This window comes from Ascidiella aspersa, chromosome 4, assembly GCF_963924565.1.
Source record: "Ascidiella aspersa chromosome 4, kaAscAspe10.2, whole genome shotgun sequence".
NCBI classification, from domain to species: Eukaryota; Metazoa; Chordata; class Ascidiacea; order Phlebobranchia; family Ascidiidae; genus Ascidiella; species Ascidiella aspersa.
Window position 1 is genome coordinate 20729770 of NC_139450.1, and position 18806 is coordinate 20748575.

At 35.5% G+C, this 18806-nt stretch overlaps 1 protein-coding gene across 3 annotated transcripts in view; it reads left to right on the top strand.

Annotated features, from left to right (window-relative positions):
• The window catches only part of LOC146148618 (uncharacterized), a 63078-nt gene that overhangs the window by 28241 nt on the left and 16031 nt on the right, over positions 1-18806 (top strand). The window contains exons 8-19 of one of the 3 annotated variants that reach the window (XM_083388412.1): positions 4476-4763; positions 8472-8585; positions 8709-8781; positions 8863-9041; positions 9245-9448; positions 9592-9726; positions 12313-12438; positions 12694-15109; positions 15950-16011; positions 16312-16526; positions 18157-18415; positions 18530-18626. In XM_083388412.1, the coding sequence (XP_083244538.1) occupies positions 4476-4763; positions 8472-8585; positions 8709-8781; positions 8863-9041; positions 9245-9448; positions 9592-9726; positions 12313-12438; positions 12694-15109; positions 15950-16011; positions 16312-16526; positions 18157-18415; positions 18530-18626 (4168 nt within the window). Of the gene's footprint in view, positions 1-4475; positions 4764-8471; positions 8586-8708; positions 8782-8862; positions 9042-9244; positions 9449-9591; positions 9727-12312; positions 12439-12693; positions 15110-15931; positions 16012-16311; positions 16527-18156; positions 18416-18529; positions 18627-18806 lie in introns of all 3 variants that reach the window. The other 2 variants (XM_083388413.1, XM_083388414.1) reach the window with 2 other exon arrangements.

Consider the following 18806-nt stretch of genomic DNA (forward strand, 5'->3'; position numbering starts at 1 on the left):
TGAGACGAGGACTTGTAATATAATAATTGATGTGAAGCTTAAAATAGGTTATTCAAATAAGTTCATACCATGGTGGTAAATTACCAAATTGGTTTTAATGCGTTTTTGAAAAAATTGATGATGCCCTTTTCGGTGTAATTGAAGCAAGTTGTTTTTGAATAATGTTGTTTTAGATCTTTTTTACCTCTTTGGTTCTTTTTGGATCTAAAGTCTATTAGTTCACAATAAGGCTGTACGTATTTTCTCATTTCAAACAAAACTTAATATTTAAGAGGTAGAAGGGGTAAATTATACAAATATGTTGATTTGAAGGTTAGCAGCCTGCTTTACAGAGGGCCAGTTTTGCCAAATTGACTTTTATTATTTTGCTTATCCATTAGAATAGTTTGAAAAACACTGTCCATGCTTATTGCAACTTTAGTAAAAAATTATGGGTTTACTGTATATTTACATTTTTGGCAAACTATTTTTGAGGAGCATTTACCCCACAACTATATTAGACAAATCACATAAAAGCCAAAGCGAGTATATTTAGATTAGGTTAGTAAAACTGCCTTTTTCAAAAGGTTATTGGTGTGAACAAACATGTAGTTTGTATCAAGAAACATTATATGCAATTTCTGCAATTAGGTTAATAAACTAGCAAACCAATATAGCTTTGAGACATGGTCTAAAAATGAAACATACTATTTTACCAGAATGACTTTCTGACTTATTTCCTTCATTAAAAAAATCTGAGTTCCACACTATTAGTGACCAAATTTTAAATGCAAAAAAATTATATTCCCCAAGGTTTCAATAAAATAATAAAACACACAAAGGCAGTTCACGCTTAATGCAACTTTGGTGTAAAATTGTGGTTTTATTAGATACTGATGAAAATCAAAAGCAGAGGTAATTGTAGTTAACTTGCTAACAAGAAGAATAGTAAATTTTAAATAAATACATTTTTTTTGTTGGGAAAGCTAAATCTTAAATATTTTTCATGATAAAACATGTTATGAAGTGACAAGTAGATTTTTGCTAGGTACTTCTTTTCAGCAAATCTTATGCGTTTTCAAGGCAAAATTAAATTTAATTACACATTTGAAGAGATGTTCCCCAATTCTACATAAAATTCGACACTTTAACTAGATGTCTGCCCCTTCTGAAAGCCTGATTTTAATTGTAAATTTCTACACTGCAAAACAAAACTTACTAGGCATTGTAACCTTTCCCAACCTGTTTTTTAGAAAATATAAAGAAACTGTTTTTGAGCAAGTTAAAAATCAGAAAACTATAGGGGTTTAATAAGATTCTTTGTAATATTTGTGTTTAAAATATAGGTCAGATAAAAGTTTGTCTTGATGGATTTAAGTATGCTAAAACTGAGCATGTAACATAGAATATTTTTGTAAAATTTTAACATGTCATACAAAATATATTCTACACTGTAAATGAAACCGAATATTTCAGCTCCAGCTGTGTATGTCACATTTTACCTAAAACTTGTTTATATAAAATCATTTTTACATTTTTGACAAAATAAGTGATTTGATAGAACATAGGCGTCCAACCATTTTAAATCAAGGGCAAAATTTTGGTTTAAAAAATTTTTCCGGACCATAATTTAGCAACATACAGGGTCGGATGCAGGATTTTATTTTTACGTTTTGCTTTCAATTTGAAGGATTTGTGACACATTAAGCTGCTAAGCACATATAAATGACTCATATACTGCTTGAAACAATGTAAACAGAAAAAACTACTAAAAAAGTTTGCAAAAAAATTGCATACAAATTTCGCAAATCAATTAATTTAAGGGTGGCCATAGCCTGGTGCACCTATCCCTATCGCTTTGGTTAAAACAGACCTACAGTGAAGCATACGAAAATAATCTTCATCTTCGCTTGCCTGATTTAGTATAATTGCTTAAACCATATGATTGGGTCAAACTATGGTCATTTTGAAATTACCGAATTGGTTTTAATGCGTTTTTGAAAAAATTGATGATGCCCTTTTCGGTGTAATTGCTGTCTGGCCGGTTGTGACGTCATATTGCCTGCCGATGTGAATATTTGAAACTGTTAACATATTGTTAGAAGTGCTTGGTCAACTGTCAAAATTTTCCTGTTTTTGTTTTGTGTTTAAACCATGTTCCGAAAATGAATTACCGCCATCTGGAATGTGTTATTAAAGTGATGCCATTTTATGCCAAAACGAGGAGTCTCATAATAATGTTTAATCATGGAGTCTGATCTCGCACGTTTACAGAGTTAAAATTATTGAACTTTTAGTATGTAAAACCCAAAACTGATTTACTGTTTGTTTATTCGTAAAACATAACTTTCATTGTAGTTCGCACCTACAAGCGCACACATATAATTGCACAAGGCTTTGTCTGTGGTTTCGCCTGAAAAGTTACTCAAAACCATTTGCAGACAGCTTAATGTTGTTAAAACAGCTTCATTTACCACTTTTGGTGCTTTTTATGGAGGCCATGACAGCTAGTTATTTAGTATTATCACAATACAGGCACAAAAATGGAATGGTTTACACTATGTTTATGAAAGGTGAATGAATAAAATGTCTCCACCTTTTGATACAACGCTCATATTACTTGAAATCCTTATTCAAACTGCTTTGTTGCACATAAACCTAAATATAGACCAGCCTTTGATTGAGTGTTCCTTGCCATATTGTATTAAATTGATTAAAAAGTTCCTTCATGAGATATATATTGATATGACACAATTTTAGATTTAAACCTTATATTTCTAACAACCACCTAGAAAAAACTAATTTGTTTGAAACAGGGCTGTGGAGTCGGAGTCGGGACTCGGCGGAGTTGGTTTGTTTTTGCTAGAGTCAGACTTGAAAAATAGGACTCGAGTAAGACTATCCAGAGTCTGCTATGCGCATTACCGAATTTCGAAACTGATAAGGCAGCAAATTATAAATTGTTAAAGCATAAGAGCAAATGGTGGAATATTTTCCAACTATTTATTGTGAGTAAATAAATCATATAACAACCCTATGAGTGAATTGCGTAATATCCACATTATTTTAGTTATGGGATCCGGTGAAATGCTGGCCACATGTTGAATGCCCATGTGCTAGAGCAGTGGTCGGCAAACTCTGGGCCATTTTTAGTGGGCTGCAAGTTACTTAAAAGTCTACTGTTTTCATTTAGTTGTGGGCCACGTGATAGCCGTACATTTATAGCACTATATTTTAAAGTTGGTGTGGCTAAGATTTTTTATATTGTCTTAGCGTGGTTCATGCTATATTTTTTGCCAACTTTAAATATATGTAAACGCCAAATTTTTCGCACCTCGCATGTATATTCTTCGTTTTATACTATGTTTTATATTACGCCATGTCAGTGTTTTCGGCATCAAGGCCGTGTAATATTTTACCTTTTTTTAAAGTCAACAGCCTAACTCTATGTGGAATTCATGCAATTTCTAACAAATTATATCTATAGTTATTTTCTATTCAACTTTGTAATATAGCTATTGTATCATGAGTAACATTTATCCAAATTGTAAAACAAGATTAACGTAATGTATTCCATTTATGTGTTTCGTGGCAACTTTTTATGTGATTGTGGGTGCCGCCATTCAGGTGTGGAGATGATATAGTGTTAATCTTTTAAGAATTTAAGTAGGCCTACTAAGATAAACGATTTGACAACTATATCCAAATAGACGCATTTTTTTGTGTTTCCCAAACTTGCTTTAGTTCCATAATACCACACCAGTTTGTTCGAGAACAATTCTTTTCTTAAATTAGTTGAGCTAGGTACGACGTTAGGCCTACTTTTTGGATTTTTATGTACTCAGCAAAAGCGATATTCTATGATTTCTTGCGTCGTGTGACTCATAACTGTCCAGTCCAATTTCTGTTAAATTTTACTATAAATGCCATTATTTCATGCAATATTAGAATCCTTTTATGTGCCATATGCGTCGCGTAACCTTTCAATTGAAATTTTGCCAATTTCAAACCAATTAACCATTTTTTTATATGAACAATTAAACTTGATTTTTTTTGTCATTCTAATGCCTCCAACTTAATACAAATATCCTGAATCCGCCACTGTTTATGCTGTTGGGGTGGCTTTACGTAGTGGGCCTTCAATAGCTATGAAAAGAGTAATTTGGGCCGCAACCAAAAAAATTTGCCGACCACTGTGACAGAGGTTTGAATGAGTTACCCAAATAAGTATCATTGTCCATGGATGGAAACAATTTAGAGAAGTCCTGGATTAAGCTGACCATCTTTGTTTTGTGTCATCGTAATATCATTATCTTTCAAATAGCCATACATTAATTATATTGATTTGTTGTGTACCTGCACTATTAATTCTAGGCAGTAATTTTAGTATTCGTATAAAAAATATTTAAAGTCTGTCAAACCAAAAAGGCCCCATAAATATTCATTTAGAAAATGATTTATAAGTATTTAAATAATAAGCAATGTTCCTAAATTAGGTGCAAAATGGATTCCTTCATGATGACGATGTAAATGTTGTAGCAAAGTCAATCACTGCCTGCCTCTCCAATGTTCAAAGGGACAGGCGACAGAAGCACGAAGAAATAAAGCAACATGAGCGGGAAAACCTGGAGTTTCAACTGCACCAAATGACTCAACAGCAGTATCAAATGCAACAACAGTATCAACAAGTGCATAACATTGCAAACCAACAACAACAGCATAGCTCAATTAGCACACAATTAAGCCAACAACAGTTACTGCCAACAACTCAACTTCAAGTTCCTGTAAGTTATACTGAGTGTTGTTTAACAGAAAATATTTCCTGTAAACTTACTTTTTACCTAGACATTACATGTAAAACAGTGGTTCCCATCCGTTTTCTTCAAGATCGCATCCTCCTTTTCAGTTTAAAAAAAATAAGTGCCCCCTTATTTTATATATATACGTTCGACTTTGTTGTCTGAGTCAAAATCAGTCATTTATAAGTTCTAGTTTTTAATAGAGAAATATATTTCGCCAATCCAGCATCATCAGTCTCTGAAAAAACAAATACAACATGATGCAAACTTGTAAACTAGGTGGTAGAAATTAAAAGTCATGGGAAAATAATAGTAGAACCAAGAGCAACAAACTACGCGACTAGGCATAAAATCAAAGATAAAAGTAATAGGTATATTGCTAACATTCAAAGTCATTGACAGTGCTTTAGGGCGAGGAGATATCTTCTTTTTACATATTCAGTTTGCCCCCTTATTTTACTGTGAAGTTTTAAACTAATTCGACTTTAATATAAGTATCTTTGGAATTTTATAGCCATAACTTACTATCATTATTAGCCTATATGGCCTTGCTTGCATGAACTTTGTGATTAGGTCGAATGATTTCCATAAGCCTTTCTAAAGACATCATGTGTGTTCTATGTGCTATTTGTACAAGAGTCACTACAAGAGAGGCTTGATCACCGACATTGTGTATACAGGATTCGCCTTGAATTAAAAATTGCACTTGCGGGTCGGACATAATATTATTTTCAAAAACAAACAATTTTTTTAAAATAATTTAATATTTGTTGCAATGCACGTTTTTTGAACTACCAATCAGCATACTTTATACATTTACATTTACAAATGAAAATGTAGTTATGTGCTCAATACTGACTAACGTTAATATCGAAAATCGTCACACCTTCAAGTGAACAAGTTGAATAAATAAACAATAATTTAAACTATCGATCAATCCTTGAAACCAACTTAAGATTTAAAGTCATTACAAATGACCTGAACAAGGTAATAACAATTCATTTCCTTGTGACAGTTGGAGTGCTGCCATAATACCATAAACAATCCAAAAAGGGTGACTTTTAAATCATTCTTTTTGAAATCGGTAATTTGCTTGAAAAAAATAATTGTCCCTTTAAACTGCATAAGTAGCCCAAACCATATTGAAGTACCACTAGGGATGTTCAAAGTAGAATATCAAATCCAATTCTGCCGTTTATTTCGGGTAATTGGATCCGATATAATTTAATGTTTTACCGCTGATTGTTGCGCCTAATTGTACAAACGCGTGTGGTAAGTTGGCCTGTTGCTGCAGCGACCAATTTATAGTGCTTGCTTTAAATGTAACCTGGTAGGGCAGTGTCAGCGTTTTTTCGGGCGACCAATTACCGCATCTCGCGATAACGTTTGTCTAATAATTAAGTGTCAATCAAGCATTATTGGGCGAGAGACTAACGTGTAATGTCTGGTGTGGAGTTCGCAATTGCCTAAATGCGTTAAGTTGCAAAAGTAATATTACATTGTAAAACGTGCTACAAAATGTGCTATAGGGTTACTTAAGGTCAACTTTAGGCCAATATTCAGCAGTTATGCACAGCGTAATTGTCAAGTATTCGTTATGTCAATAGTAACTTTGTATTCTTTGCAGTACATTATTTGACTGCATAACAGATCCATGTTAGTCAAAAAAGAAGCACTAAAACCCAACAATGCTTTAAAAAACAGGACCAAATCGCTTAAGACTTATGTGTGCAGTGTTTCATTGTACTCACTATTGGCAAAAATATAAGTTTTGGCAACAACCTGGACAGTTGACATATTACAGTTTACAGAACTGCTTCAAATGACAGTTGTTAAGAATGTTAAACATATGAGAGATTTTTTTATTATAATGTACACATGTTAGCAAATTGTTTGGGCGATTTATTGCTGTGATTGTAGGCCCTGTGGGGTAGATTAAGATTAATCCCTTCCCCAAACAAAACCAAGGCTAGATAATTTAATAAAATTATACTAGGATTCGCTATTCTGGATTCATTATTCTAGATTCGAAACGTATTATTCTAGAATACCTTGGGATTCTACTTTGAACATCCCTAAGTACCACGTAATAAATCTTTTGTCTAGCGAAAAAACTATTTTCTATTCCACAAGAACGTTTTGATTGTTCAACTAACTTTTAAAAAGGTAGCACTTTGTACCATGTGCTATGTGTTTGGTCACTTTTGTGTTGTAGTTGTGCAAAAGTATATTGCAAGCGATTAAATGAAATGATTGACCGTCAGTTATTAAAATTAAACAGAATTTGTTATGGATACTTATGAACTTCGGTAGGTCTTAAAACAACAACCAATCTTTGCTTAAGGGCACTGGCCAGTCAGGCGAGTGGGTGTCAATCAGCACTGGTCCAGAATAAATTGCACTCGCATTGGCCAGTGCAAAATGTTTCTGTTGCTGAAACAGATTTTTTTTGTTTAGAATGCTTTTAAACCAACGCCCAACAACTTTCAGCGTATACTGATTTAGACATAACAAGGAACTTGAAATCAACAACTGTATAAATACATTAAAGTTAAACTAACAAACCGGTTTGGTATATATTTTTAATCCACTGTAAATAATTTAGATCAGTGGTGCACTACAATTTAGCTATTGATGGCCGCATAAACATTTTTCTCACAGCAACCAGTAGATATGCCTATAATTTTGGATTGGAGACGATGTCCCATGTCAAGTTTTACTTTAGGGGTATTAGGCCAAAATCGTTTTTTGTGTCAAATAATCTGCAAAACTGGTTTGCCATTATGCAATAAACTTACGTTAATTGCATGAGGCACAAAAACAGGTTAGAATGGTTTTTAGATGGCATTTCTTTGAGGGAAACTTGACACTTTGAGAACATAAAAGGGTGAGCACTCTTAACTCCTCAATTGAAAGGGTGTATTAAAATTACATGAAAAGTATGCGCCAAGTGCAAAAAATCATACCGTGCAGTAATATTGTTTAAAGTTGGATTGGTGTTGCTAAATTGCCTTTTGCAAAGATGTATATATTTGCTCCTACAGCAAAAATCGTGTTACCTTGCTAATTTTGCAGTTGCGTTTTGTAGGGAGTTCAAATCCACATAATGCTAGACTGTGGATTCATAAAAAAGATGACAATATAACATGAAGCCATTAGGATGAATAGTGTCATAAGGCTTTTTGCTTTGTCCTATTAATATTTTCGCATCGCTTTCCCACACTTATCTTAGCCAATCTAGACCAGCAACTGGAGACTGTTGTCTGCTTGGCCAATAACATAAAAAATCCTGCGTACTTTAAGACCAGTTTCAAATGTGAAAAAAGTTGTTAAAAAAAAGTTTCTAGCAATGTAGGGCCACCAGCATCTCAACATGTATTGTACACTGCCGCATCAATAACTTTTAAAACCACATGCAGCCGTCCGGCCGCATGTTGTGCACCCCTTGTTTAGATAAAGAAAAAAATAGTTCGAAAGTTTTTGCCAAATGTAACCCTATTGTAAATTCTATTAAAAATTGGGTCATTGTTATATGATTATCACTATTTTAACAGATTGTAATAAGTTCCTAATAATCAATTTGAAATACACAAAATCTGTTTGGACTATCTGTTCTTCCAGATTATCATTCTCATTAGTTAGGCAGATACATATGTCTAAACTTCATATATAGTATGTAGTGTTGTTGTACAGACAGCTAACTCAAAACAACAACATCAACCACAACCACAACCACAACCACCACCACTAAGTGAAGGTTATGTGCAGCCACGGCTAGCAAGTCAAGGAAACCAAAGCATCTACCCGGTAAAATTCATACATATTTTTGTTTCTGATATACCTACAAACCGTTAAAGGCATGACAATATTATAGCTCTGTTTCATGCATGTTTCATATTTATTGTTAAATGTATGATTTTTGCATTATAGCAAGCGACGGCCTATGAAACAACTACCAGAAATGATGAACTCATCACCCTTGATTCTTCAGTTTCTGTCCAAGGTTGATAGTTGCCATATTTTCTATACAGTGTGGATAATGACATCGCTTGAAAGAACATTAATAACAGGCGAAAATTTGCAGGTCAGCCATATTTTGACGAACTTGCTAAGGCTGGTTCTGATATGGGAGGAGAATCAAATTCTGTAAAGGAAGTTGCTTTACTTGGAGATCGATCACGCAAAGAACAACGCATCGAGAAAAAACGGCGTCCTACTAAAAACAAAAGTCGTCATGAAAAATTTAGAGTACTTCTCTTACAGGTACGCATTCCTAGTTCCATACAGACAACTTTACATATATTTACTGTTTAGCCTGAGTAGTAAACCTTGCTTTACTGGAGTTCTTCTCTAGGCGGCTTTAGATTTCTGCTGTTGACAACTGCATGTCATTTTAAACTAGAAAACTGCAGATAGTTGTATCATGTCATTTTTTATAGGTAGTAGTATCATGTCATTTTTTACAGGTAGAAGGCGTCGACAAAAAATCACCACCTACTGCTCTGGCCTTAAAGGAAGAATCTATAGAAGAGGCCTTATCACAAGTCGTAGAAGACGTTCATGCAGGACCTGCTGTCACTTCTTTAGAAGAGAGTTCGGGGGAGGAGTCAAAAACTGTTGATGAACCTCAACATATTTGCATTGAGTGCCAGATTGAAGTTCAGGGAAATGTAAGAGTGTTTAACGGGTTTCTAACAAAATTGTTCAGCATTTTCTTGTATCTTTTATTTTGTCATTTTTACATACCCATTGTGAATATGACACAATTTTTAGTGTGTAATGAAAATGCCTTAAATGTTTTTTCGTTCTTTAGTTGGAGAGCGTTTTTAAGGTGGACGCTACAATGGAAACAGCATCTGAAACTGCGACTAAACTTATTGACGAAGATAAATTGAACCAAGCTAATCGTGATAGTTTCATAGAACAACTTAATGGAATTTATAATAGGGTAAATTAATTTCTTTATAAGTAAAATACAATATTGTTACTGACAGCTTATTAACATGTACCCAAATTAGGACAGACCGAAAACAGCTTAAAATTTTCCAGAACAAAATTGTTTTTTTATGATGGTAGTCAACCAAACAAACACAAAACTTAGATAAGAACTACAAAAAATACTTTTATGACTTTATCGAATAAATTCTAGATCTACAACTGGCGCTTTATATTATTATTATTGTTGGTTTACATGTATTCACTAAAAAACACACTATTGCCAGTTTAAACAATATTTTCGCATTATTTAGCCCTCTGGCGAAGATGATATACTCCAGTGATAAATAGCGTGATTGATTCTTACGTTTTGTTTAATAACGCAAAGTTCAGGTTGATTTTTCAATTAATCTCGCTTATTGCAGGGGTAGTTAACTTACACCGCCGGCACACCGGCAGTAGTCCTTAATGATAATGACAGTCAATATACATCTTGACAAGCCCTTCAATCAAAACAATGTTATCTTAAAACACGGAATGCATTTAGTTTTTTATTTGGGCGCAAGTTAATCAATAACACCTCTATAATGTATCATCACTAATCCTTACACCCATTTCAGTATACAATTTTAAAATATTATTTATATACAGCCTAAAATGTTATATGACATTTTTGGGTGGGGACAATTTTATATGTATGTTCACAATCACGTGTCAATATTATAGCGGGCTGGCAGAATCTTGCCAGCCTTCTGTTCACAAGCGTTTTGGGCCCAAATTAATCTTTTTTTATGTCTCGTCTCTAGCTCTGTTTGCCTAACGAATGGATAAACCGCGTCATGTTTAGGCGATAAACGCAAAATTTTTTGTGATATTACGTAATACATAATGTGTATGCAAAATGTCTCCTTGTTTTGCTCGGACACTGTTTTCATAGACTCGTGTGCAAACCTGCAGCTCAAAACCAGTTTAATGCGCGAAGCCCGAAAAAAAGTAGCGTATTTTGTTTAAATTGACAGACATTTTTAAAGTGACATTTAGCCATATAACAGATTCTCATATTGCACAAAATAATAGTACTTATAGTTTAATTGAATGGAAATTGAATATAATGTTGCTGCCAGGCATTGTATTAATTGTATATTGTACTTTGTGAAAAACTGTTAATGGAAATTGTTTGCCAAGATTGTGAGTAGCATAGCGCAACATGCCATAGTAAGTAGTACACATCGCGCTTTTCTGCTGATTAGATTTGCCTAACACAGAGACAGGAACATAGCAAAAAAGTTTGCGCGAATGTCAAACAGTTTTTGCATTAACGTAATTTAAGCAGACAATCAATATAGTATCAATATAGTGGAGAAGTGTGGCCTGGTATCCCTGAATCTGCCCATGCGAATGTCATACTCGCTATTTAACTGGAATGGCGACAATCCTGATTGCTTTTTTTAAGTCAATATAGGAGGATTTAAGCGCTGACACTCAAACTAAAACTTCAAACACACACCAATTCTATGATCGAAAGTGAGTACTTTTTAAAATACTGCTTATTTGTTTCAGTCTTACGAACCGCGACCCCTAAAAAGCTCCTTGAATAGACAAAAACATACCCCAAAACTTTTCCTTAACTGGCTTCTGTTAGCAAAAACTGATGAGTCGAAAAATACCAGCCTTTTTACCATAACTTTACTGATGCGAAGGGGACAGTTTGCTAACGGATACAATTTTATTAACGGTATTTAGGTAAAAACTAAGTATAAATACTTAATAGTAATAGTAACAATATTAATACGTAACAAAATAATGTTATTTTCAGCGGTTATTGAAACACAAACCCACTACACTACTACAAAATTAAGAAACGAGTCCTGTTTACAAAATATTGCTACCGCTCAAATTATTTTTGTCCACCTAAAAAAATAAAAATTTTACCTCTCTTAAAAATATCTCCCAGCATCCGCCGGGTGATTATCCCTTTAGTTGTTTTTTACCCACCACACACAAAACTAAGCCGTGCTCCTTCCTATTCCTGTTAAAAATTATATTAGATTGAAGATGTGTTGAAACAACAACAACAAGGTTGTTTGGTTAAGTGTATCCTTTTTCTCTTATACATGTTTTTTTAAATACAAATTTTTTTGGGAATCATTTTCTTCGGTTTTCTCGCCAATTCGCCAGCAATCTGCCATACTGTACTGTAGCAAAGCGACTAAATAACACTACTGAGTAATGTGCCTCCGCCACCCACTATACGATACGACCTGGAAATAGTAGTGTCACTCACTGGTTGTATTATTTTACGATTTTATGTTTGTGTAGTCATTTTTTATGATTTACCACAATTTTAGTATTTGTGCACCAAAGAATACAAAATATTGTTTACCTACCTTAAAAAAATTGAAAGTGGTAATTCTCTGATATGCAAATGATTCAATGTTGAAAGGTGTCGAATAACATTTTTGAAAGTTTTCTGCTGTGTTGCTATAGTTGGTTGTACTTTTTGTGTGTTGTATTCAATACGAAAAACAATTACAGTGATTTCATTGCTCAAAATATATTAAAAGAATAACTTTCCGCGTTTAACTAATAATTTGTACAGGTGAGAAAGGGTGAATACGACGGAAAACCAAGGTTGACTATCGTTAGTTTGAAGAAAAACGATGAAGATCAGTTTGAAATCGAATGTCAACTAACCACGTACAACCTGAAAACAGTCACTTTTAAGGTACTAGTGGTATTTTTCGTTTATCTATTATTTTTTTCGGTTTGTATGAAACGTGATTCAATACCGGGTTCGTAAGCATTCTGTTAAAATGGTAAGATGTAGACTTACATAATTTATATAAATACTTGTTACGTTCAGAAAATTATAGTACTAGTACTTATTTGTAAGTTTATTTTCTATTTTTTTTTATTATATCAGATTTTTGTTGAAATGTTTTATAATAACCATTGTAATGGTATTAAAACTGTGTTTTAGTTTATAATCGATGAGGACACGCCAGCCGAAATCGCAGAAAACATGAACCAAGCGAACTACTTAAAGGAAAAACATAATGAGGTCTTTAAAGACGAGGTCCGGATGGTCGTTAACAAAGCAAAGTCTCATATAGAGTCCGTTGACTTCGATATCGACAAACTTAAACTGGAAGTTTCTTCATCTGAAACACTCCTTCCCCTATCAGATTCTGTTTCAACAACATCGCTGCCAAAATTAGACACTGCGAAAGAGAGCGAAGCTATCAGTGTTACTTCAAGACTAGATGAAATTGGAAGTGATGCAGGTTCAGTTGTGGACTCTCCTAGAACAGATCAAACCGGGGATCTTACCGTAGAACAACAGCTAGAATCGGCTTCCAACTCACCACATACTGTATTGCAAGTAAAAAGTCTTGAAGATGAAGTGTCTGAAATAGTACCTTTAAACGTATCTGCACCAACAGCACAGTCCGTCATTAGCGGTGTTGCCGCTTTCGCACTTCATCGATCACCCAGCGGCTCAAGTGTAACAAGCTTGGGAAGTATTGGAAGCGCAACCGGTTCTACCAATTTACAGTCGTCTAAGCAATCTAACGTGCCACAAATTAACGAAAAGTTAAAGGAGGCAGAAAGCTCATTTTCTACTTCAAACAAGCACATAGCAACAACCGACAGTGTACACATACTGGAACACGTTGTAACCATTCCGTTGACATCTGCTTCTACTTCAACTGTAACAGCCAATAGTGTGTCAACAAATCCAGTCAACACAGACGCAGTAGTCGATACAATATCAACACACACTCAGGCAATGTACCATGGATCTTCCATGTCCGATAACTACACTACAGTTAAAAGCTTACCTGAATTCGATCAAGGTAGTGATAGCGGAGGCAACGTTACTTTGGACACTAAAATTCTTGCTCCTAACGACTTGCAGCAGGCAGAGAAAATGGTGACACAACCCCCTACCACAACTAGTTGCATTCCTATTTCTTCACCCATCACCGTCTTCCCTATTGGTCAATCAGTAATTCTACCTCAAGTTATTATGGTACCACATAAGGAAAAACCTAAGATCATGAACACAGTGGATCTGGATAAGCAATTAACAGCCATATTGTCGCACGCACAGTCCGGTATCCTGCCTAGCAATGAAATCGGGGTTGTTCCTGTAGTTATTCCCGTGGCTGTTACAAGTTCATTTGACGGACAAACAACGAGCGTACTGAGCAATGAAGCCGAAATCGCTGTACCATCCCAATCTAATAATACTGTCTTATCACAACATGAAGATGGCTCGGACAACCAGCCCACAGTTTCTACTGCCACGTCGTCCCCGCCTCCAAGCGAGGAAGATTCAAACGTGATAACCCCTAGTGGTTCTATCATTATGGTCTTACATTCACCAAATGTTCAGTCGATTCTCAACAGCGACCTCCAGCGACAGACCAGCCTTGACCACAGTGAGCCTACAGAACCCACGTCACACACCAATGTGGTGCTTGAAGACACTACATGCGAAGTTGTAGGAACGTCGGACGAAGAGAGTTTTGGTGGTGGATCCTGTTCGTCGCAGGTTTCCGAGAATGTAAATCCGATCGAAGATCTTCAGCAAAGCACGGAAACACATATTGATTTGCCAACCCAGTTTAGTCGCTTTCAAGTTACCAAAGTTAACGACGTTTGCAATACAAATATACATCCACTATGTGAAGATTTGGCGGACGCAAATAGTCCAAATTTTCAGCAGAATCAACCCCAGCTTACCAACGCAAGTAGCAAGGTGGTTCCTCACAACATACCAATTTGTGCATCAAAATCTGTTGGTAGATTTCAAATTATACCCGCAAACACTCGTGATGATGATGCAAACTCAGCGACAGATGCCGCCACTCAAAACATCATTGCACATCGTCAATTGAGTTTTGACTCGGACAAACAATCCACTCCAGCAAAAGCTCCTAAGCCCGCCAACGATGCGGTTCGTCATGAAGAAAGTTATCTTGATACTTCGGAAATATCGGAAAGTTCTTGCCAAACTTCAGCTGGACTAATTCCGCAAAATCCTCTTTTTGAAGGCAACCCCTTGCAGCAAATAAACTTTGCTCCCTATGCCGAAGCCAACTTGCCATCTTCAAACGTTCCTGCGAACCAGTACAATCATCTCTTATATGGATACTCTCTAAACAATAGCCACCATTGTGCTTCGACTATAGAACATTTACAATACGGTCAGTCTCTACCCACCAGAGGCTGCAGTTTAGCACCACCAAGCACTTATCAAACGCATTTGATGAATGACGCGATGGCTGAGAATCGCTTTTACCATGACACTGCTCCACAACTAAAGCCTATTGGTACAAGACAACGAACTATGAGCAACAACAGTGACAAAAGTAATTCCTCTTTTTTAGGTTTGTAGCACTTGATAAACTTGTTATACAAACCACACTTTTTATTAGAAATTATTTTTTGACTTCGCAAACAAGCGATTTTTTTTTTAATTTGTCAAAATTATATTAAGTCAACAGCGTTTACAAAATGCACTTTGGCTGTTTTGTAAATGTAATGTTGCCGTTGACCTTGTTGTTAACTAGGTAATTGCTAGCATCTCAGTAATCAGTATAGCCCATTTGTATATAACGCCGGATCACTGTAAGGACTGACGATTGGGCCCGAATTACTAAGGATTGACTAACGCGGCCGGATTTAGTTTTTGTTATCGTTAAACAAAGGAAATGTATAATTATTTAAAAAAATGTAGTGAGCTTTTTGAAAAGGGTGTTTAGTTTATGGTTAAAAAAATTAAATTGAATTTCAACTGTTTACTTAACATTTTTTTAAATATCAGCATGCTGTTTTCGAAAATAGGCTTGAACGCCTGTTTGTCCTTTTGATGTGCTAAAAATGTCAACTAAGCATATTTGGGAGTTTTGTATATCCCCCCCAAAAAAATGATTCGCAGAACGCCGGTGTTTAACCACCAAAATAATCTCTTAAAGGTCAACTTATGACGCTAAGACACATATATGTATAGCCCTTCGTACAACAATTAGTAAAAACTTTAAAAAGATTTTTAAGACAAAATGTGTCAAAATTTCCGAATTTTTAGGTCCAAAAGTTTTGTTTTATGTGCGACTAAAGGCTCACACACCGTTTTTAATCACCCTTTAATGAAATAAAATGTCTGATTCTTTCACTGTTGCAAGGTCTATATGTAAATTAACAATTTTTAGACTCATTTTGTTTAATAGGTTCTGACCAGCCATATCTCCCTGAAGCAATGACAGAATTACCTTCTGCGTCAAGACCCAATGTAAGTTGCGGTGCATCGGCAATTCATTTTTTCAGTTTATGATCGCACATTTTGTATTTTGTGAAGGCGCTGTATAAATTTCGTCAGAACCTCAAAAGTATCCCTTGTTATAATAACGACTAAGGATACTGAAAAACAAAACAAAGTGTTGGCATGAATTTACTAAAGACCACGTAAAAGATTGGTTGTTTTAAATGTATTTAGGACGTAGTGTGCTTACATTGAAAAAGGTTGAAAATTAGTGAGTATATATTTAAACTACTTCTTTGTAAAGTTTTAAATTTGCTTCTTTGTAAAAAGGTTCAACAGGAAAATTCAACCGTCCACAGTGGAAAGTTAATCCATCGATCAATGCATAGTAGACATCCGCAACATATCTCATGCGAGGAAAACAACAAACATAAATATCCTCTCACATCTCCAACCCACTCCCAATATGGTGAGTTGAGTGAGGATGACACTGATGGAGATGGAATGGAGGAAGAGGACATTGACTTTAAGGACCTTATCAAAAAGTATGTGCCTACTTTAACTGAACGATTTATGCTGTCAGCAATGACTGAATAAAGTTGGGCTATTTTTATTTTAATGTCAATAGTTAATGTTAAATATAGGTTTGTAGCGTTTATTTGATTGCTGCAATGTCTGTAAAAGGCAAGGGCTGCCACCTTGTTTGAGTAAGGAACAAATGAACGTTCAACTTTTTTAAAAACTTTTTTGATAATTTTTTTGAAACTTTTTTGAACATGGCGATTATAACAAATTACAAATATCGTGCTTTATTCCTAATCTAAACGTCAATGCGCAACTTTACCACAAAATCTTAAAATATTCGTCTCGAATGACGTGGTTGTGAAAATACACAGAGGTCATCCAGGTAACTAATTAGTCTCCCAGTAGGTTGTGAAAATACGCAGAGGTCATCCAGGTAACTAATTAGTCTCCTAGTAGGTTGTGAAAATACGCAGAGGTCCTTCAGGTAACTAATTAGTTTCCAAGTAGGTTGTGAAAATACGCAGAGGTCCTCCAGGTAACCAATTAGTCTCCCAGTAGGTTGTGAAAATACGCAGAGGTCCTTCAGGTAACTAATTAGTTTCCAAGTAGGTTGTGAAAATACGCAGAGGTCCTCCAGGTAACTAATTAGTCTCCAAGTAGGTTGCGAAAATACGCAGAGGTCCTCCAGGTAACTAATTGGTCTCCAAGTAGGTTGTGAAAATACGCAGAGGTCCTCCAGGTAACTAATTAGTCTCCCAGTAGGTTGTGAAAATACGCAGAGGTCCTTTAGGTAACTAATTAGTCTCCCAGTAGGTTGTGAAAATACGCAGAGGTCCTCCAGGTAACTAATTAGTCTCCAAGTAGGTTGTGAAAATACGCAGAGGTCCTTCAGGTAACTAATTAGTCTCCCAGTAGGTTGTGAAAATACGCAGAGGTCCTCCAGGTAACTAATTAGTCTCCAAGTAGGTTGTGAAAATACGCAGAGGTCCTCCAGGTAACTAATTAGTCTCCCAGTAGGTTGTGAAAATACGCAGAGGTCCTCCAGGTAACTAATTAGTCTCCAAGTAGGTTGTGAAAATACGCAGAGGTCCTCCAGGTAACTAATTAGTCTCCAAGTAGGTTGTGAAAATACGCAGAGGTCCTCCAGGTAACTAATTAGTCTCCAAGTAGGTTGTGAAAATACGCAGAGGTCCTCCAGGTAACTAATTAGTCTCCCAGTAGGTTGTGAAAGTACGCAGAGGTCCTCTTCTGCACGGACATAGATCTAATTATTTAGCTAGTTTCACACTAAAAGTCAGCGTATTACTTTGAAGAAGGGCATCACATTTTCTCAAAACTAGACGTTTATTTTTAAAGTGAAAAAAATCGGTTTTCAAAATTATTATATTAGTTCTGAAATGTGCACGACTAATCCAACGTACTTTACAGTAACAAAGATTCTACGTTTGTGCTACCCAAAAAATCGTAATTGTTGAGCCTTGATAGCATAAAACTAATCGGTTTTGTTACACCAGAAAAAAATGTAACAAGTTTAGCGGGTCACTTTTAATCATTTGGCGTACCACATGTGGCCCGAGGGCTGCAGGTTGAACGCCCCTGGTAAAAAGGTGTTTGAGCAAATTAAAACAATTTTGTCTCCTATCTTCCCAGACACCAACGTGAAATGGAAGCGTTAATTCGCAAACACCGAACCCAGCTCGATAAGCTACGTAAAGCCAAGAAGAAAAGACATCGCCTGAAACAACTTCAGCAACAGGCGTCAACAATTACGCAACCACCAGCCAACAGCAACTCTAATCAGCACAAAAAAATACATGAGCAGGAAACTTGTGTGTCCCCTGAATCTACCGTCACAAAAACGATGGAAATTGTCGAACCAAGTGATAGAATAATCGATTCAAGTGTATATGTGAGTCAGCAATTTTGTTTTTTTGTTTTTATTGTTTAAAATACATATTGCCTATACAAAAGCATAAGTACTGCATTATTTTCGTGTTGCGCGACCCATACTTATGTTTTAAAGAATTCATATGCTGCGACGCCATCAGACGTGGTACAGCAAGCGCTGCCTCTCTCACAGGATACAGAGTCTGTTAATGCATCGGCTCGCCGTTCTTCAGGTAGGTGTTTCGGGCTGTAATATTTTGTCGGATGTAGAAAAAAAAAATTTTTGTCTTTGGAAAATTAGTTACAGCGTTAACTGAGTATTAGGCCAGTAAACATGACGAAACATCAAACAAAGTTCAACAGAATTGTTTTTCTTGATTCACGACAAGAAAAGTGCCAGAATCTGTAAAATT